This window comes from Simochromis diagramma, unplaced genomic scaffold (genome assembly GCF_900408965.1).
Source record: "Simochromis diagramma unplaced genomic scaffold, fSimDia1.1 OVJJ01000816.1, whole genome shotgun sequence".
NCBI classification, from domain to species: domain Eukaryota; kingdom Metazoa; phylum Chordata; class Actinopteri; order Cichliformes; family Cichlidae; genus Simochromis; species Simochromis diagramma.
In genome coordinates this window covers 6988337-7008105 of record NW_024386908.1, presented here as the reverse complement: position 1 = coordinate 7008105, position 19769 = coordinate 6988337, and the positions used below count along the sequence as shown (strand labels likewise).

The following is a 19769-nucleotide window of genomic DNA, read 5'->3' as shown; positions in this document are numbered from 1 at the left end:
TGTGTGGCTATTTCAAAATGTTTTGTTTTAAATTGTGAATAGATGCATGCATTCTTCCACTAGTTTGTCCAAGCAGACACCTCTCAAGCATAATCAGTCTTGATTATGGTCAAACTACGAATGTTTACACTTTAATGAGCACTGAGTCCTGTCATTAAAGTAAAGCGAAAGCCTTCCCACACGGCATGTTTACTAGAGTAATTCAGAAGTCTCTTTGTGAGATAAAATGCTGAACGTGTTTCAAAACAAGGACCTGCTCATTAGTGATGTTCTGAGTGTCTCCACTGCTCTATGGGTTTTATTCTAAAGCACTGCACTTAACTGTTCTTGCTGGAGTTCCCCTGGCTTGATAGAGACAGTAAAAGTTGAGCAATAATCTGTCAAATCTCTGACACCATTCAACTCACATACACCCGCAGTCATACACTCCCTCAGACCTCTACGGATAAAAAATAAATCGCGTATATTATTTTTATGACAAGGAGTAATGGGAACACACACACACCTAGCTGGACAACGCATGGAAGTGCTGTTGAAGAAAGTCCCTGGTTTGCAGATGGACCAGGCATGCTAACGCGAACACACCTACAGACACCACATGTGCCAGAAGATTCTCAGGAAAATCTGTACTTTCACAGCATCTCTTTTTTTTTCATGCTAGCTGGCAGGTTTAACTACATTCAGAGAGGATTTTGAATCCACAAAGCAAAGGCATTTCATGATATAGTCATGGTTGCACTGTTGGAGAAATGTGGGCAGCAGCGTATTGCACTTCAGGCACCAATTAGTGGCTATATTAGCAAAATGCCACTATGGAAAGCGCAGGGACATTTTATAGGATGCAGTGCTCATTCAAGAGTATATGCCTTATGGGTGGCTCTAACATTAGGCAATGCAAAAATGTCTTGAACTGTACAGTATGATGCATTTCCAGTTTTCATTTCTTGTTAATAAGGAATAAAAGAAGACAGTAAGAAAAGAGAAGTGGGTGTTGTGAGACTGTTGCCGGAACACTGTCAGCACTGTTTACACAAGAAAAATGAGTTTAATGAAGGATTTCTACATCTTCATAGAAATCTTGCATTCTCAAAACCTGTTAAGCATGCAATAAGTAGACACATTTTTCCTCCTACTCTATAACTTCTCAGGTAATTAGTATGCATTTCCACAAGTTTGGTGTAATTGCTTCCTTTGTGGACGGACTGTTAACCGTCTGTGTGAGGATGAGTGTGTAGGTTTATCTAATGTTTTTCTACCTCTATTTGGAGCATTGTAATCTCCTCCTCCAGTTTCCTCTTGAGGAGTACATCTTTCTTCTTCAGGTCTATCTGCCTCTTCTCCTCATTAATCGCTAACTCCAAGTCTCTCATGTCCTTCTCCAGGGCCTCCAGAATCGAGTTTCTTTTAGTGATAGCTGCCTCCCGGATGTTCACCTTCTCATAGTAGTTACACAAAATCTCTTCATGTTCCAGGAGCTGGATTCCTCTGTAGATTTGAGAAGTGCATATAGTATATACGAGCTTTAGGTCAATATGTAAGCATTCGGGTAGCCATTACTTGAGCTTTAAGCTATGAACATACAGGAAGTTGCGCCGCTGTATGGCAGTTTCGTGATTCTTGTTTATTTCCAGCAGAGTCTCCTGCTGATGGCTGATCATTTGTGTGAGCTTCATTAGTTCCAGTTTGTTGTCCTCACACTCCTGATTTATCTGGCACTGCTTCCCGGCAGCCTACAACAAGTCAGAGAGAAAGAGAAAGTAATAAGCATGTTCACAGCATCAGAAACAAGATCGGTACAAAGCACTTAATGACCCTCAGAAAAGTCTGTTCTAATTATTTTTTTTTTAATGGTCAGTGGGGTTCAGTGCGACAGAACTTTGGACGTATCAGATTTAATACAGTACATTTTATGTATTAATTCTTTTAAAGTATTTCTTCCATGTTTGCCCTTTCCTTAGATACTTGTGTTGTCCTTTAGTGTGATGGAGAGAAATGCAGAACAGGCCATGGTCAAGCACAGACCATTTAGTCAGTGTCCTCGAAACATTTGCAAGGAGAAGTCTCTTAAAACACGAGGAAGTTTAAAAAGGAGAAAACACCAGGAACTCAAGAAAACGGCTGGAATGTTTGACTATTGGAAGTGGTGGGACAAGCTGGCAAAACAAAGCTAAATAACAGGTGGTGCACACAATTGGAGCGAAATCTAACAAAAACAAACAGGGAAGACCAGAACAAAGACCAGAAGTAAGACTAACCGAAAAGCTAAAAAAACCCCAGGTCATTTCAAAAGCACATCACTGTTATCCACTGGTCATCACTCATCAAACTCAAAGCCAGCTCTGCGATGAAGGTTTTTTGGGCCAGAGGTATCACAAAACACAGACATAGCACTGAAAGAATCCTGACTCTAAATCTGTGGGAGAATTCTGCAACAGCAAAGATGGTACAAGTATAACATCCAGGAGAGGAACCTTCTTAAAATGTCATTTGGGTAATCAAAGTCAGGAATCTTTTCACGTTTTTCATAATTTGTGGGCAGGGATAGCTCAGTAGGTAGAGTGGTCGCCCCATGATCGGAAGGTCGGGGTTCGAATCCACTGAACGGCTACCCTGACGTACCCCTGAGCAAGGTACTTTCCCTAACCCTTCACAGAGTTCTTTTGATTCCTCAGAGGCAGCCGATGAAAGACAAAACACTGCTCAGTAGACCATTTAACACTTTATTTCACTTTCACAATACTTCTAGAAGGGAGATGCGTCCTGCAAGACATGTTGCCGTGGATCTCAAAATGGTGACGGGCACCTGACAGTTTTATTACCGGGAACCTTTTCTAGTCTAAACAACAGCATTTCAGTAAGTTTCCACTACAAGTTTCCACTACTATCTACTTCTCTACAGGCAAACATGGGTGAGAGTCTACGACTGAAGGACACCTATTCTAATGCCTTTATTATTAAGGTCTGTGTCCACACTACACTATATGATTATATGGCAGTTTGATTAATATGAGATTAATATATGGCACAGTAATAAAGCACTTCAGGTAAGATCATCCTAACAACAGTGATAAACAAAAAAAACCCACACATTTTACTATAAAATGCTAGCAATGAGTTCACCCCTGTCTTATTTGTGTCTGTACACAACTTTGGATGTCTCGCAGCTCATTTAATGTTTGTTTAAACTGTCTAAATTGTGATACTGCCATACTGCAAAGGGTGTGTGTGTGTCTGTGAACCTTAGAAATGTCATTGCGTAGCTTGTCCCTTGTTTTCGAAGTATTAGAGATCTTCATACGAGCCTTTGAGAGTCCTCTGAAATAGACGTATATAAAGGGAAAAAGATCAAAATTACACACAGAAACTCAATAAAAACATAACTCGTTGCACACAGCTTGACATTGTAGCTTTTAAAGAATCAGGATCTGTTATAATGCTATTATAGTATTTGGTTATGACCACGTATCCTAAACACACCTGTCCTTGTTGATGGCAATGGTTCGCTGGATTTCCGATTCATTTTCCAGGACCTTAATCTGCTCCGTCAATTCTGTGATCGTCTGTGAGGCCATCTGCTTCAGCTTGACATACTTTTTCTTCTCTTCCATAACCATATCGGACAGCTTAGAGTACTGTAATATTCTGACGAGGTAACAAAACACAGATTAGTAATGAACACATTATTTATCTACAACACAAACTCCCAATCCAGAACAACTTCTTTACACGTTACACTAATGCTTTGTATTTATACTTCTTAGACTTTTAGGTCTATGTGCGCTTGTTAAATAAACTATGGACAGAAACTTTGTCATCAACAGATGCTATACTCCCAACAGAGTAATCTTAATATCAGTGACTCATATTCATTACAAGTGATCAGTGGATCACAAAATTATGAAAGAACCAAAGTCTCACGGGGTTTAAAATGCATCTAAGGCGTGTGTGCTGTGACGAACGACGGCTAAATGTGAGAACAGAGAGGAGATACACTGTCTGATTCCATGTCAAGTGCAACCACTTCAAACTGAACTCTGCTGCTTTGACCTTAATGAATGCAATGTTTAAAAATCTGCTTTTATACTGGGTGGTGCTTTATGCATTAGTCTGTGTCTGAACACTGAAGTATGACCAATTAGAAAGAAATGGTTTTCTACCAAGACAACATGCACAGATGTCTGAATTAATTGTGGCTGCAGATATTTTGCAGATCAGAGGAGCCAAACATATAACATGGAATCAATTATCAGTCGTGAAAAATGGTTATATTAAAGGAATATTTCACTGAAAACCAAAATCTACATACTTGGTGTGAGTTTTGTGCTTTTGGAGTTGGATATTTACTTTAGTTTAATGGAATTAAATGGCACTTAAAATGTCAAATTTATCCAAAAACCTTGTGGCTCGTGACAATGTGAGAGGACATGAACATTAACAGCGTCTTCCTCTGCTGAGTTGTAATGTTATCTAGCATTGTGATCCTTTTGGAGAAACACAAAGCTAGAAATGGGTAAGAACTCAAAGCATACAGAAAACTCGAATAGAGCTTGTTTTTCAGCTACTGAAGATAAAACTGAGAGAGAGGCCCACAAACAAGCAGCAACTAAAGATGGCTGCAGTAAAGTCCTAGCATAGTATCTCAAGGGAGGAAACCACATCTGGTGATGTCCATGAATTCTAGACTTCAGGCAGTCACTGCAAAAGTTCTGATATTTAAATTCATGCTACTTCATCCAATTACGGATGAAAAGATGGATGGATAGAGCAAAATGAGGTACACACATCAAGGATTTTGCATCGGGAAATAAAAATGTAATAAAATGCTTTTATTTCAGAGAGAGAGAGCCAGACAGAGACAGTAACAACAGTTTATTAAAGAAATAAACTGTTGTTATACAGTTTATTTCTGAAATTAACAACATCATTAACAACACTATAACATCTATAAAAAACAAAACAGGTGCACCTGCGCTGTAGCATAGTGTTGAGCTTGTTATGGTCCATGATGAGCAGGTCTTTTTCTTTGAGCTCGTGCTGGATGCGCTCGTTCAGTTGCTGTTGGAAGATTTAACATGGAACAGCATCATCATCTGCTGTGTGTATGCACGCGTGCGTGTTTGTGCCAGGTATCAAACTTCCCTTGTGCCTTTAAAATAGCTTCCATTTTTAAACTGTAAGTAAATGAAGGATAAATAAAAATTCAAATGACTGATCTAACAGTCTTTGTTTTCTTTGTAATTAGTCCCTCTTTTAATTTTATTTATTATTTTTAAGAATTTCTCATTTATTTTCGAGCTGGTTGCTGTTGATCCAGGATTTTCTTATGTACTAATTAAGAAAGAGTCGATGAATCTTTTATTAATTAAAAAAAATCTGTAATAATTTATAAAATGTTTTTTCCTCAATCCCAATATCCCCAATATTATTAATGTAGATGACAGATGCGCTCTTGCTCGCTGGTTTCTCGACTGTGATGCTTACATCCGAAAGTATCTAAAATACAAACCCACTGATTCTCACACAAGTCTAGTTGAACTGCTCTGTGTCTGCATAAATGATTATATTATGCACTAAAATGCACTAATGATGACATAAAATGTAAATAAATCTGCGTGCGTGTCTGTGGGTTTAAACTTCACCTCGACCCTGAGCAGTTCACGGTGCTTCTGGCCTCTCTCCTCTGCTTTGATTTGCGTTAAACATCTCAGGTTATGGACCTCCTCTCTGAGGCGGTTTGAGTCACTGAGCAGCTCCTGAATGACCCGATGCTGCTGCTTTCTCTCGCTTTCCTCTTCAGCCGCCAATAGCTGTTTGGGAACAATTTAGGAGCCGTTCACAGTTTAAAAACACCTTAAAAACATTAAAAACCGAATGATATTATGGATCCCCGGGGCGATCACTGAAATCAATTTTCTCTTATTGTGTGTCATGAACAAAATATGTAAACAGAAATCTCATTTTGTCCCTCATTTCTTGAAATTAAGATACAAAGACATGAAAAACGACTTAGTGAGAACTTTAATAGTAAAAGTGCAAGACCCAGAAAGTGGAAAAAGCCTGAGATGTTTATTAAAACTAACTAATATTATAGCATATTATAATTAATATTATCACTCCCAGAGTAAATATGAAAATTTCTTTGTGAGTGTTCATACTGTAGCAACCATTTGTGAATAGCAGAAATTACTCGTGTAGTTTTTTTTGTCTGTTTTTTCTGTATTTAAACACAATTTATTATTTATTGTTCTACTTTTTCCTTTTTCTAATATATCTCCAATTCTCCAAAAGTTGATTCTGTTCATCTGGACGTAGCGTTTTGTGGGAGAAACGTTTCAGTGGGCTGGTTTCAGTCATTATGCAAATGTACTGTTTATAAGATTTGGGGAAACCTGCAGTCAGCTGAGACTGAAGAAGTCACTTGGATGAGTGACGAAACGTTTCTCCCACAAAGCGCATTGAGAATGCATCAAGATATCTCCAATTTGCTTTTTCTTGCTCACACTTATTCTTGCTATAACGTGAATTTCCCCAGTGTCGGATTAATAAAGTCTATGTGGTATTTAAAGCATATCTTTTGATAGGCTGGAGACGTATCCAGGGTATACGCAGCCTCTCGCCCTACTCCAGCTCAAACTGCGACCCTGAATTCAATGAGCAGAAGAAAACGGATCGATGGTTGGCCCTTACATGCCCACCTGCTTTTCAAAGCTGACTTTGAGAGCTTCAACCTCTTTCTGAAGTTCCATCCTTTGCTGAAAGCTGGCTTCTGTTTTGGGGACAGCATCTAACTGAAAATTCAGAAAATGAGAGTTTTCTTTCAGTATAAATTGGCAAGTATCCTTTGAATTGGGTTCAAATGCAATGTTCTTCAGACCACAGTGTAAAGAAAAAAAAAACACCATGAGGATTGAGTCCCTCTACACCCAATATCTAATCCGGCCAGTGAATATTCAATCCCACAAAAAGGCTTACTAAAAAACAAACACAACAGTGTTAGATTATCTTGATCTTATAACAGCGTCTCGTTTTTAGCGGTTTGATCTCCGCAGCCGCATATTTTATAAAAGTTTGGAGGGAGAAGAAGACTACATCAGAAAGTTCAAGTACTTCAAAAAAGATAATGCAATACCATAATTAAGTTTCATCTGCATACATAAAGCAATAAATATTCATTATTAGCCCTCTTGCTGGGTAAAGTTTGAGCACAACAGTATGAAAATATTAAACCCATCAATCACATCGCGTTCGATTTAAATGTGATGAATTTCTGTGGTAAAACCACAGACTCCTCCAAACAGTTCAGTTTCATTACGTGCGGCTGTTCGTGTGAGCTATTCTTGATTAGCAAACTGAGTGAATCATAATGTTCAGAAGCGTTGTTTCCTTGTTTCCTCAATGTGCAAATTCCCAGATGTGTCATATTGATTTCCTTTCATGCCATTATGTCCTTTTGAGATGTGCTGATGCATTTCCAATCAGCCGCTTGTTCTTCTTCCTTCCACTTTCTCGTTAAAAAATGCGCACATCAGAAAAATGACAGGAAGCTTGGTCTAATATAAATCAACAATTTATGTGACAACACAACACCTGTGTCAAAGCGTGGAAAATGTTCCAAATCTGTTGTTAACTCCAGTGAGAAGATGAAGAGAATCTATACAGTACTGTGAAGCTTTTAAGTTGCAATTTCAGGTGTTACAGGTACAAAGGAACCACAGCAATCACACTGGACACTTTAACTGCTTCACCAGATATCTTCATGTGAAAGCAACATTTCACAGATCACCTGAGCCTTTAACTTCTCGTAGATATTCTGCGTGTGTTCGAGCTGCTCCGTGGCTGCGGTCAATGCGTGCTCCATCCTGTTCAGGGCTTGCATCTGCCTGAGGATAAAAAACAGGCCCCTTTTAAATATTTCATTATCATGACACCGACTCTCCAACACTAAAATCTATTGTTTCACATCTAGCTAATTATAAAGCGCTGCATATGGTTTGCTGTCAAATATGATGGTTTTGAACTGTGTTTGAAATGCAGCTAAAGACTCACCTCTTGTTAAACAGCTGTTAGACTTTAAAACATTTGCACACTGATGCAGAAAAACTGTAAAACTACACCTGCCACTGCTCAAAATGATGTATTTTTTATACTTAAAGGATCTTTACTAGGGGTGCAACGATACTCGTATCGGTATTGAACCGTTCGATACAGTGCTTTCGGTTCGGTACGCATATATATGAACAATACAAAATTTGTAATTTATTTAATCAACTTTCCTTCTGACGATGCTGTCTGTGTTGAGCGCTCAGTGAATCTGCGTTCGACTACTCCGCCTAGGCTGCACTGTAGAGCGCAGATCCACTGAGCCTTCAACACAGACAGCATTGTCAGAAGGAAGAGCGCAGGGCAAGCTAGCGAGACAGAAGTTAAGCTCTCCTTGCAACATGGCAAATTGAACCTCCCCCACCCTCATTCAGATCTGGCGTTTGGAATTATTTTGGTTTTCATGTGACGTATGACCCTGAAGGTAAGCGCATCATGGACTAAAGTAAAACAGTATGTTGGATGTGCCACACAATGCTCAATTACATGGGTGGGTTAACGTGTTGGCTGTCTAGCCCCACGCAGGGGTAGCTCGGTAACGGAGATTTGCCCTGTTGTGGCGTTAACATCACGTCAACGAGATTAACGCTGACAGCACTAGTGGGAACACAAGGAATATGACTGCACATTTACTCTGACATCATCCTAGTGCAAAGACAAGTGGAAGCAGACAAAAACAACAAGCATGCATGCTACAAACTTTACCCGAGTCATTTAGACAGCCGTTAGCACATGATTCTCCTTATGGGGACCTGATATGTTTAATATTGTGGCGAGCTCAGACAAGGAGGAGACGGAAGTATCGTTTGGTCTTGCTTCCCGTGAGCTAGCCAGGGAGCACAGCCGTTTATTGACATCTGCAGAAGAACACTGCCGCTAGCTAACTGCTCAGCGCGGCAACCGCACAGCAACAACAACACACAGAGCGCCCTCTGACCCCGGAAGGACACACCGTCGCAGCGAGAAGGCGTCACCCGTCACTATGGCAACATAAAGAAAACATAACTGTACAAACAGAACCCCGAACAGCCCTGACCCGCTACACAGCCCCCACCTAAGGGGTCAGTCGTCCCCGAACCGTAGTAAGGAAACCTCTGGCAGTTACTTGAAGGTTCCGTAACTGACTCGTAGCCGGCAACAGCTTACTATACAAGTCAACTCCGCTAGCAAAAAGATCGAAGGAGGCGTAGGAAACTGCTTCACCGAACTTTATTTCTTCTCTAAGCTCTAAGGCACGAACACCGCGTACAGTGGGCTGAAACAGTTTACTCACAGCGAGCATCGCCGACACAACTCTGGCTGTCGAGGGAGTTATTATATTCCTTTATTTATTTCTTTCGTCTCTTCTGTAGCTAACCGTTACTTTTCCCCTGCTCCGCTCTCTCTCTTCACACACACACACACAGACACACACACACACACACACACACAACACAACACACACACACACACACACCAGGCAGTCCCATCCCGAATACATTTCCCATCAGGCTTCATCCTTAAAGGGCCATGCCTGTAACACAGGGCTTGCAAAATCGCTAGCCCGACGTCCCGGGGCTAGCGATTTTTCCAGTCCTACTACCAAAATCTATCTCTGCCCTGCCCGTAGGGCTATTGTAGGAAGGAAAAATATATGTCAATGCTTTTGCATTCTTTCGGAAATGTAGCTGGGTAATTATGTCATTGCCATCGGTGAGCCACTGTCAATATGTGACATATTCAAATCGCGTTTGAATTTGCGCTTGTTTTTTGCTTTCACTTTACAAATGTCCAGGTGCCTTCTTTTGGCACACTGGCGGGTCACGACCGGCGGGGGGAAAGTCACTCGGGTCAGAACATGGGGTGCCACCATCATCCCACTTCTGACACCAATGTGGCGAGCTCAGACAACGAGGAGACAGATGTGTCGTTTGGTCTTGCTTCCCGTGAGCTAGCCAGGGAGCACAGCCGTTTATTGACATCTGCAGAAGAACACTGCCGCTAGCTAACTGCTCAGTGCGGCAACCGCACAGCAACAACAACAACAACACACAAGGCGCCCTCTGACCCCGGAAGGACACACCATTGCAGCGGGAGGGCGTCACCCGTCACTATGGCAACATAAACAAAACATAACTGTACAAACAGAACCCCGAACAGCCCTGACCCGCTACAATATGCTGCTGAGAATATAGCCCAGAAGAAGCGTATAGTATAGCTTTTATTTTGGAAAGAGCCATTTCTCTGTAATAAACTCTCTTTTCCAAAGATGAGTGATTCCTCAATCAGATACAGGTGTTACCGCGCCAGATCCGCGGCCCCGAACCGTAGTAAGGAAACCTCTGGCAGTTACTTTAAGGTTCCGTAACTGACTGGTAGCCGGCAACAGCTTACTATACAGGTCAACTCCGCTAGCAAAAAGATCGAAGGAGGCGTAGGAAACTGCTTCACCGAACTTTATTTCTTCTCTAAGGCAGGAACACCGCGTACAGTGGGCTGAAACAGTTTACTCACAGCGAGCGTCGCCGACACAACTCTGGCTGTTGAGGGAGTTATTATATTCCTTTTATTTATTTTCTTTTCGTCTCTTCTGTAGCTAACCGTTACTTTTCCCCTGCTCCACTCTCTCTCTTCACACACACACACACCAGGCAGTCCCGCTACACACATCCCGAATACATTTCCCATCAGGCTTCATCCTTAAAGGGCCATGCCTGTAACACAGGGCTTGCAAAATCGCTAGCCCCGGGACGTACTACCAAAATCTATCTCTGCCCTGCCCGTCCGGCTATTGTAGGAAGGAAAAATATATGTCAATGCTTTTGCATTCTTTCAGAAATGTAGCTGGGTAATTATGTCATTGCCATCGGTGAGCCACTGTCAATATGTGACATATTGCAATCGCGTTTGAATTTGTGCTTGTCTTTTGCTTTCACTTTGCAATCGGGCAAACTGTGTATAGAGAGCGACAGTACTGATTGGTGAGTGATGATAATTTGCGCACCAATTCCTCTGACATCGTCTTATCAATCGTTAGCTTACTATGCAAACATGACAAGTGAAATCTCCCGCAGCAAGCTTAAACATATGAGAGGTTGATCCCGCAGAGAATCGCTGACCGTTATGTGTGTGTGTGTGTGTAAAAGCAGCAGGATATATATTTTAGTTCTGCTGAGCCAAATAAGAGAGGTCAGGGTGAAGAAGTGACAGCCAAAGAAAAGCTTACCACAAAACGGAAAAGTTATGACAAATCAGACTATAAGGCAAAAAGAAAGTGCAGCTTTATGGTTTCATGGACAAAAGAATTTCTGTGGCTGCAATATGATGAGCTATATAACCGGGGCTGCACATAAGTGGTCCGCAGGTGCGCATTCGCTGTCAAAAAAAACAAAAAACAAAAAAACAAAAACGCGCACAAGATATTAAGTTGCAACGTTTGCATACATAAGATTTTCTGGAGGAGGACAGATATTTGTTTAAAACTCTTAAAGATGTCGAAGAAGCTCCTTTAAGCAATTACTGTGATGTTCCTCCACCTCCAAAGAAATGTCAGAAGGAGTCCGAACCACAAAAGAAGCGTGTATTCTCGGAAAAGTGGTTGCAGGAGGTGAGCTGGCTTCAAACAAATGATGAACGCACAGAGATGTGGTGCAGAATGTGCCGTGAAAATCCCACTCTAGCGGACAAAAACAGTGCTTTTTATATGGACGCAATCGCACGTTGCAACTTCTTATCTGGTGCGTGTCTTTTATTTTGACAGCGAATGCGCACATGCGGACCACTTATGTGCACCCGTGTAAATAACATAATGTTCTGCCGGGTGTGTTGTTGGTTTTCTCTCGATTTCTGAGTCGACAAGCGCCTTTGTTACTGGGACCAGTCATTTTAAGAAAGGCCCCATTAGAAGCCATGAGAAATGCAAGAAATGCATTATTGCTCAGTCTGCAATATCTTTCCCAGAACAAACACCAATTGCAAATAACATACTAAAAATAAACCTGAAAAATCTGTTTAGAACAGCGTACTATGTTGCAAAGAGTGAACTACCACTGGCAAAATTTAGCAGTCTTTGCAAACTTCAAAAAGCAAATGGCCTAGATCTTGGTTCCACTTGTCTCTTACCCGTGACTTCAGCGGAAATTTCAAATTCAGGATCTGACACAGACTGATTCATGTCCTACACAGTTCTTACAAGTTCATAGAAATTTCTGTTCAATTAGAACCAAGTATTTGAGTTGATGATTGTAATTTTTATACAATGTTGTAATTTGTTTTTCAACAATTTTTTTATTAATGTTTTGTTTCCTTTACAATATTATACTTTAATGTATAATATTGTAAAGGAACAAACAGAAACAAACATCAATCAAAAAATTGCTCTCTTTTTTATTCGGGCTACTTAAATTTATTTTGGGCTACCAAAAACTGAAGAGTCCCTGCCCGAAGGGCTACCAGGGATTTTGAAATTTTGAGAGCCCTGAGATATATTTATTTTTTAAATTACTTTTGTTTCAGCAACATTAAATTTAAAAACTGTACTTTTGAGTTAAAATATATATTTATAATTTTTAATAAATGACAAATTAAAAAGGCATGAACATTTTTTTGTATCGAAAAAATATCGAACCGTGACACCAAAGTATCGAACCGAACCGAACCGTAAATTTTGTGTATCGTTGCACCCCTAATCTTTACAGTGTATCATTAAATGATTTATAGCATGACTAGGTTTCCCTAGTCATGACTAACTGACAAACCATCTCAAGCCGTTTTATATTGTAAGTCAAAGACCCTTTAATAATACAGAGAAAAGCCCCAACAATCAGATGACACCCTATGAGCAAGCACTTGGTAACAGTGGGAAGGAAAAACTCCCTTTCAACAGGAAGAAACCTCTGGCAGAACCAGGTGCATTTGCCACTTGCCGCAAATGCTTGGGGATTAGGGGAGGAAGACAGGACAAAAGACATGCTCTGGAGGACAGCCAGAGGTTAATAATAACCTCATGATTAAATGCAGAGAGGTGTATAAACACGTAGTTAGTGACAAAAGGTGAGTGAAGAAGAAACACCTCCAGAAGAAGCCTCCAGCAGCCCAAGCCTATATAAGCTTTACCAAAAGGAAAGTTTCAAGCACAATCTTAAGTAGAGAGGGTGTCTGTCCCCTGAATCCAAACTAGGAGCTGGTTAATTAAAAGAGCAGGTTCTCTAATATTGTTGGATCTTTGCCTTAAAATATAAAGCACCTCCAGGTGACTGTTGTTGGGATTTTGCACTATATAAATTAAATTGAATACCTTACTTTTAAATACCTTAAGTAAGCCAGTAACCTAAGAGCTAAGTGCTCTATTGGGGTGATACAGAACTATGAGGTCTTTAAGATAAGATGGGGCCTGATTATTCAAGACCTTGTATGTTAGAACATATATGACATAGACACCAGCAGTGGCAGAGAAGACTGATTTAAACTACTAAAATAACACGTGAAGACGCTAACGCAAATGCTAAATGCAAACCTAACATTTCTGTGTTCAGAAAAAGGTCCCCGTCAAGGTTCTCAGTATGTAAGGACTAATTTCCATGTGGAAAAGATTACTGGTGAGATATCACTCTGTACCTGTTTTTCTCCTTGAGCTGCAGAGACCGTCTCTCATACAGATGCTTTCTGTCACACATGATGTTCTGCAGTTTCATTTCCAAGATGCCTCTGGTAATGGGAAAACACAGTGACACGCATGACAAATATCCTATCTGAACATACATTATTTATCTAATGGAGAAACCCAGCCGGGGGGGGGGGGGCACAAGCCAGTGTGCTCCTAGTCCTACGATTGGTGAAATGTGTCAATTAAAGGGATATGAGTTGTTAGCACTACCTGAAAAGCACTACGTTCGATTCCCCAAGAATAGTCAAAGTCGCTCAGACTAAATGAAAGAAAAAAAAAAAAAAGTACCTGTTGCCCATAAATTCATTCAGCTCCTCCTTCTTGATCTCCTGCTCTTTCAGCAACTGCCTCTGAATCCTCTGACTGGCCTCCACTTGGACCCTCAGACCCTCCAGCTCTTGCATCACGTCCTCCTTCTTCATCCCGAGGGAATGGTTTCGCTCATCCACCGCTTTTACTTGCTGCTCAATTTCTGAAATCTCCATATTTAGTGTTTTCATCTTCTTCATTGCAGCTCTGGTATTTGTGTTTCAGGAATTGGAAGAAATGTAAAAAATAAAGAACGAACGCAAGTATGAGAACAGGATAAAAGTGTGCTCTAGTGCATATCTTATGAAATAACAGCATGCGCATGCATCTTTTACATACACCCCACAGTACCCCTCAGCTTTGTGAATTTGAAATTACAAGTCAGCGCTCAAACAGCTTATACAGACAGTTCCACCGCAATACTCGCAAGCCAAATATTAATTTAAAAGAAACATAAAAGGAACTGCAGTGACGCAGCAAGTGAATCATCCTGCAGTTGCACTTGAATTACAATAAAAAGACTGATGCCTGAAAATTTTTGAGAATTTGGGTAGTACAACAAAAAGTACCCCTCATTTCAGTTCTTTATTTGGTAGTACTGTAGATCAAAAGCCAGAGAATCTGCAGAAATGTAAACTGAAAAATGGTTTTCAGTAGGAAAAAAAAGGACTGATATCCAAACAGACATTTACACTGAGCATAAACAATTAAAAAGAGAAAATCTTTCCACTATGAATCTTAAAGGTTCATCCAGATACTTTTATTTTGTTTGTGTACGAATTCCAGATGAAGGGGTGGAGGCAGGTTAGAGCAGTGGCTTTTCGAAAGTTGCTCCAGCTGTCTTTTCTTTTCTGTCTCTCTGAAGCACCCTAGCAGTCTCATTGACATTCCTGGAATTTCTAACTATATTCTCCTTGCTCTTCCCCAGCAAAGATTAGGAGGAGTTTACTAATATACTTACTCCTTCGTCGAGCGTTTCCTTTCAGTCTCCTTTAAAATCTGGTCAGGTATTCTGATGAGCTCGGCCTTCTCAGCCTTGTAATACATATGGAGACGTTCACATGTAAGAAGGCAGATTTGCTATTTTATTGATGGCACCCTATAAGCTATTCCCCCCTCATTCGCACAGACCTCTTTGAGCTCTATGAGAGCCTTCTTATCTTCCAGCTCATTCTGTTCTGTCAATATCTGCTTTTCGTGGGTTTCTATATCTTCCATCAGACTTCTGTGAGGTATAAACACAAGTACATTAACCTCTGGAACAATTTTCATTAAAGGCGTGATAATAAAGTGATAATATCTGCAGTTAGACACAAAACACAAACTCACACAGAACACAGATAGTGGTTAATGCATGTTAAAACTTCATCATATAATACCTGATTTCTCGTTGTCTTTGTGCCACCTCTCTCCTCAGATCCTCATATTGATCCTGCATGACCTCTGTCTTGTCCTCCTGCTCCTAGAGGACCCATAGAGCGTGTAAACCACAGACTGATAATACAGAATTATCAGCTACATTATAACGAATTGAAGCTCACACTTCGTATTTTTCAAGCTGGTGGATGGGTGAAAGGATAAAAATGATTATTATACACAGTGAGCGTTTTTAAGTATTTCAAGTTAATGACCCAGACTGACAAAATCAAGAAGCCAGAGTTTTTCCAGATTTTTTAAATCTAAACTTTTCAGAACAAACCAATTGAAATTCAACATTTTTTAAAAGTGCTAGATTACTCTGACTTGACTTGACTTTATTTTAAATCTAATATACTGGTTCAACATCTGACTCAATCTAGTGTATATAAAAATAACAATACAGTAGGTTTCTGATTTTTTCAAGTGTATGTGGCATATACTGTAAATAGTGAAGCCAGTTGAGACGTGCCTTGAATTTGGATTCTTTAAATTGCTAAATTCTTCTAGTTGGTTCCAATGAGGTAGAGCAGGTCATCTGTAAATTGGAAGGTTGGCGGTTCAATCCCTGGCTCCAGGGAGCCAGGCAAGCCAGATACCCTTGGCCAAGATAGTAACCCCAAGTTGCTCTCTAATGCATCCATCAGAGTGTGAGTGTTAGACAGAAAGCACTTAAGAAAACAAATTACCTGAACAGCAAGCACGCCACCGGCAGTGGAACTGATTACTTCTTTGGCCCTGATGATCTTTGAGTTTAGAGTTTTATTATATTTTTTAATAACTTGTTTGGTTGGTTAAATACTACCCATGAGCCTCTTTGACTCATTAAAAACACTTTTTGAGTTCAGGCTAATTTGTAATGATCTGGTGCTGCACTCCGCAATTAAAACGGTAGCATATAAACACATGCAAATGTTATTAGCACTGCCGCTGAATTTATTCAGGAAATTTTGCAAAGCTCAGACTCTTTTGACATTAGCAGCACCAGCAATAAAATGTAGAAAGTTTGATGAAATTTATAAATGTAGTGCACCTTGAGAGTAACCCTCGGGGTTGTTTGGCAACATCTGATAAAATGTTCTTCACCAAAAGTGTTGCTTGTTATTGTTTATCATTAAAATAAAATCCAAGGGTTGGAAATGCTACGTTATGGTGAAATTATTAATAAGAATTTTGGCCTGTTAGGTCGATTTGTTATCAAGGATTAAATCTCATTCCACTTGTTGCCCTCCTTTTTGCTACACTGGAATAAAAATGATTTAGCTTCATACTGCTTGAAATGACAGTTCCCGCTCTTCATATGGAGGGATTACGCCTGCATAGAGGCTTAAAGTAAAACTCATATTTATCCTCTTTCAAGACCATTGTTGGAATAGTAATCCACACCTCTGAAACTAGAACTGGATGGTGCAATAATGAACTTACAGCAGGTTTCATCTGAATTTCATTCTCTTTCTCCAGATACTGCTTCTCTTCCCAGAGACTGCAGGCCGGTGAGGGGAGGTGAAAAGTGTAGATCACACGAGAATACAGGAGAATGTGGAGAAGAAAACAAAATTATCGGGAATTTCAAGAGGAATAAATAATCATTTTCAGTTCTCAATTCAACAAAAAGAGGAACACACTGACACAAACCTGCATTTATATTGTTAAAACTTGACTAATGTGCAGTTTCCAAAAAAGCAAATGAAGCAGAATCAACCTATTATTAAAGAGCATGCCAAATAAGTTGCATTAGTATATTAATATAAAACACTTTATTCTATACTGGCAAATACACAAACAGTGCTAAACACTTAGAGCGTATGCTTCATCCTATAGAAACAGATAAATTGTGTCCAGCAAAGTTTGACTGTGTATATAAAATATAATTTCTTTGCATTTTTCATCTCCCCGCGGCAGATGTTTTTTTTCGAGCAGTTGATTAAAGTTTTGTATGAAATAATTTCAAGTCAGCTCTGTCATAATGAGAAACCTTACAAAAGCAGATACTGTACAGCTCACAAAGTAAATTATATTAATCTTCCTGACAAGCTGATATATTGGATATTAAGTTATACACAAAAAAACTATAGAGAAAAATGCAGGAAGGCTGCAAAATGTGACCGGAAAAATGTGCTGAATTCCCGCGTATCTGTTTGGCTACAGATGAAGGACGCAGTGATTTTAAAAGGCATATTTGCATGGTGAGCATCTGCTTGTCATATGCAGACTGATAGCCATGTGGACAAGTGAGGGGAAAGGGGAATAAGCAGGAGAAAAGGCAGGAATGGGGGGAGAGAATATCTTAGTCTGGAGGCGATGAAAAGAAGGGTGGCAGGAGAAACCGAGACGGTGGGAGTGCAACAGAGTTCACCAGCAAACGCTGTCACAAACAATATGCACAGTCAGAATGTAATAATGCCTGTGACTGCATCCTGGGAGAATGCTCTGCAATTGGTTTTCATTTAATATTTCAATTACTGTCCGGACTACAACTTTCTGCCTGGGTGTCAGCACTAAAAATCACTGTATCCTACAGATCGTATCTTTGCCGCGGAGTGGTGAGTTTATGTGCAGTGAGTGGTTTTATATTGCCAGGGCGATCTGGAGTCACTGCAGTGCAGGAAAAATAAGTGTGGGGATTGAGTAAATGAGATCTTTTAGCAAAAATCACAACAAGCTTTTCATCTTCTTCTGACCTCTGACTGCGTTTTATTTGAGTTCTTTCTAAATAAATTTCTTAACAGTATTTGTGAGGGGTTCAGTGCCAAAAGCCGACCTGGGAGGCTACTATAAATCTGACTACCAGTTATAAACAGTCTCCACCACACAAAGTTATTTCTTCAAACTTAGAAACTCTTTAGATTTTTCAGAAAACTTTTTAATCATTCAACTTTTATCCTTCAATGTAAGTTTAAGGTTTTCATTATTTTTTTTAGTAAGCTAATTTTCATATACATTTCAGATGCCCCTTTCTTGCTCTTTAATCATGCTGAATGTCTTTGCCTGGCATTTATTTTTAACATTGTTTTCAAGGATTAATGCTCATAATGTTTGGGAACCACCAGAGAGTGTTATCATGTTGCTTAGCAATGTTCCTCTAAACTCCCTTTGCCACTTGAAAAAAGTTGAGTTTGTGTACAGAGGAAGGGGAGATACTCGAGCGAGTCTGGTATTTTCCATTTCTATGGGTGTGTTTGACCTTTTGCACGAGCTGGACTGAGTGAGTGGTGAGGAGGAAAGCCTGTCATGAGAAGCCAGAAGGGTGAGAGTAAAATTGGTTGCGATAAGGACAGAGACTTATGGGTCTGAAAGAAAAGGATAAGAGACGAGGAACAGAAAGTACCAGACTGGTGTAAAATAAAAAAAAATAAAAAAAACACTAACAGTGTACAGAGCTCAGATGAGTAAACATCTTACATCCGGATTGAACACAAATCCACTGAGGCTGGTATTTGTATCAGTAATTGCGTACATCAAGTTTTCACCATGCGGTAACACTGAGGAATGCAATAGAAATGATGTAAATGCAATAACGTTCAGTCCTAAAGCAATGTTTTTATTTCTATTAGTGTGGAAGTGCACTGTTGGCCAAGCGCTGCACAAACACAGCACCGATTTGATTTGAGTGTGTTTGTGTCTTCTACTCTTTCACCTTCTAAATTCAATAAAAAGATGCTGCCTCATGTAGCTCACTTCAGTGTTTGGTCCCCAGTTACCTGACTGTGTGCTACTGCGGGTGTGTGCAGTGTGTATGTGAGCACGCTTGTGTTTGTGTGTATCCTCCAGTCAGTTTGTGTGTCCACTTCTCTCTTCACCACTGCAGTTTCATTTCTGTGTTTTTCCTTTTACCCTCTTGCTTCCTACTAGTGTGTCACTATTTTGCGTAGGTGTGCATATATAACTTTCTGTGTCTTTGTTTGATTCATTTGGCGTTTGATTCAATACCTGATTGAAAATTGAACGTGTAGCCTCGCTGATTGTAGTAACAGTGTGTGTAAATGAACACACACACACTCACACACACACACACTCACACACACATATACACTCACCACTTTAGCTGGTGTTGTGCCTTATATTCTCTCTCCTCAGCTGCTTTTAGTTCATTGCATGCCTGAAGGAGCTGTTGCCTCAGTACATTGACCTCACTTCCTGGCTCCTCAGAGGTGCTCTTCTCCTCTATCCTCTCCAACTCCACCTGAAACCTCTTCAACTCAGCCCGACACCTCTTTGCCTCTTCTAAAAGGTGGATTTCAGAATCCTGGGCACTGTTGTATGGAAGAGTGATTTAAATGTGTGGTTTTATTTTGTCATT

The 19769-nt window shown here is 40.1% G+C and overlaps 1 protein-coding gene across 6 annotated transcripts in view; it reads right to left on the bottom strand.

Moving 5' to 3' along the window:
• Positions 1–19769, bottom strand: part of ccdc146 (coiled-coil domain containing 146) — an 85840-nt gene that overhangs the window by 17360 nt on the left and 48711 nt on the right. For all 6 annotated transcript variants that reach the window (XM_040035335.1, XM_040035330.1, XM_040035329.1 and 3 more), the window contains exons 4-18: positions 19507–19722; positions 16895–16952; positions 15433–15515; positions 15185–15278; positions 15015–15088; positions 14033–14260; positions 13696–13785; positions 7784–7880; positions 6696–6788; positions 5640–5807; positions 4967–5055; positions 3478–3642; positions 3240–3315; positions 1582–1730; positions 1257–1485 (exon numbers count right to left, since the gene is read on the bottom strand). In XM_040035335.1, the coding sequence (XP_039891269.1) occupies positions 1257–1485; positions 1582–1730; positions 3240–3315; positions 3478–3642; positions 4967–5055; positions 5640–5807; positions 6696–6788; positions 7784–7880; positions 13696–13785; positions 14033–14260; positions 15015–15088; positions 15185–15278; positions 15433–15515; positions 16895–16952; positions 19507–19722 (1909 nt within the window). The remainder of the gene's footprint in view (positions 1–1256; positions 1486–1581; positions 1731–3239; positions 3316–3477; positions 3643–4966; positions 5056–5639; positions 5808–6695; positions 6789–7783; positions 7881–13695; positions 13786–14032; positions 14261–15014; positions 15089–15184; positions 15279–15432; positions 15516–16894; positions 16953–19506; positions 19723–19769) is intronic.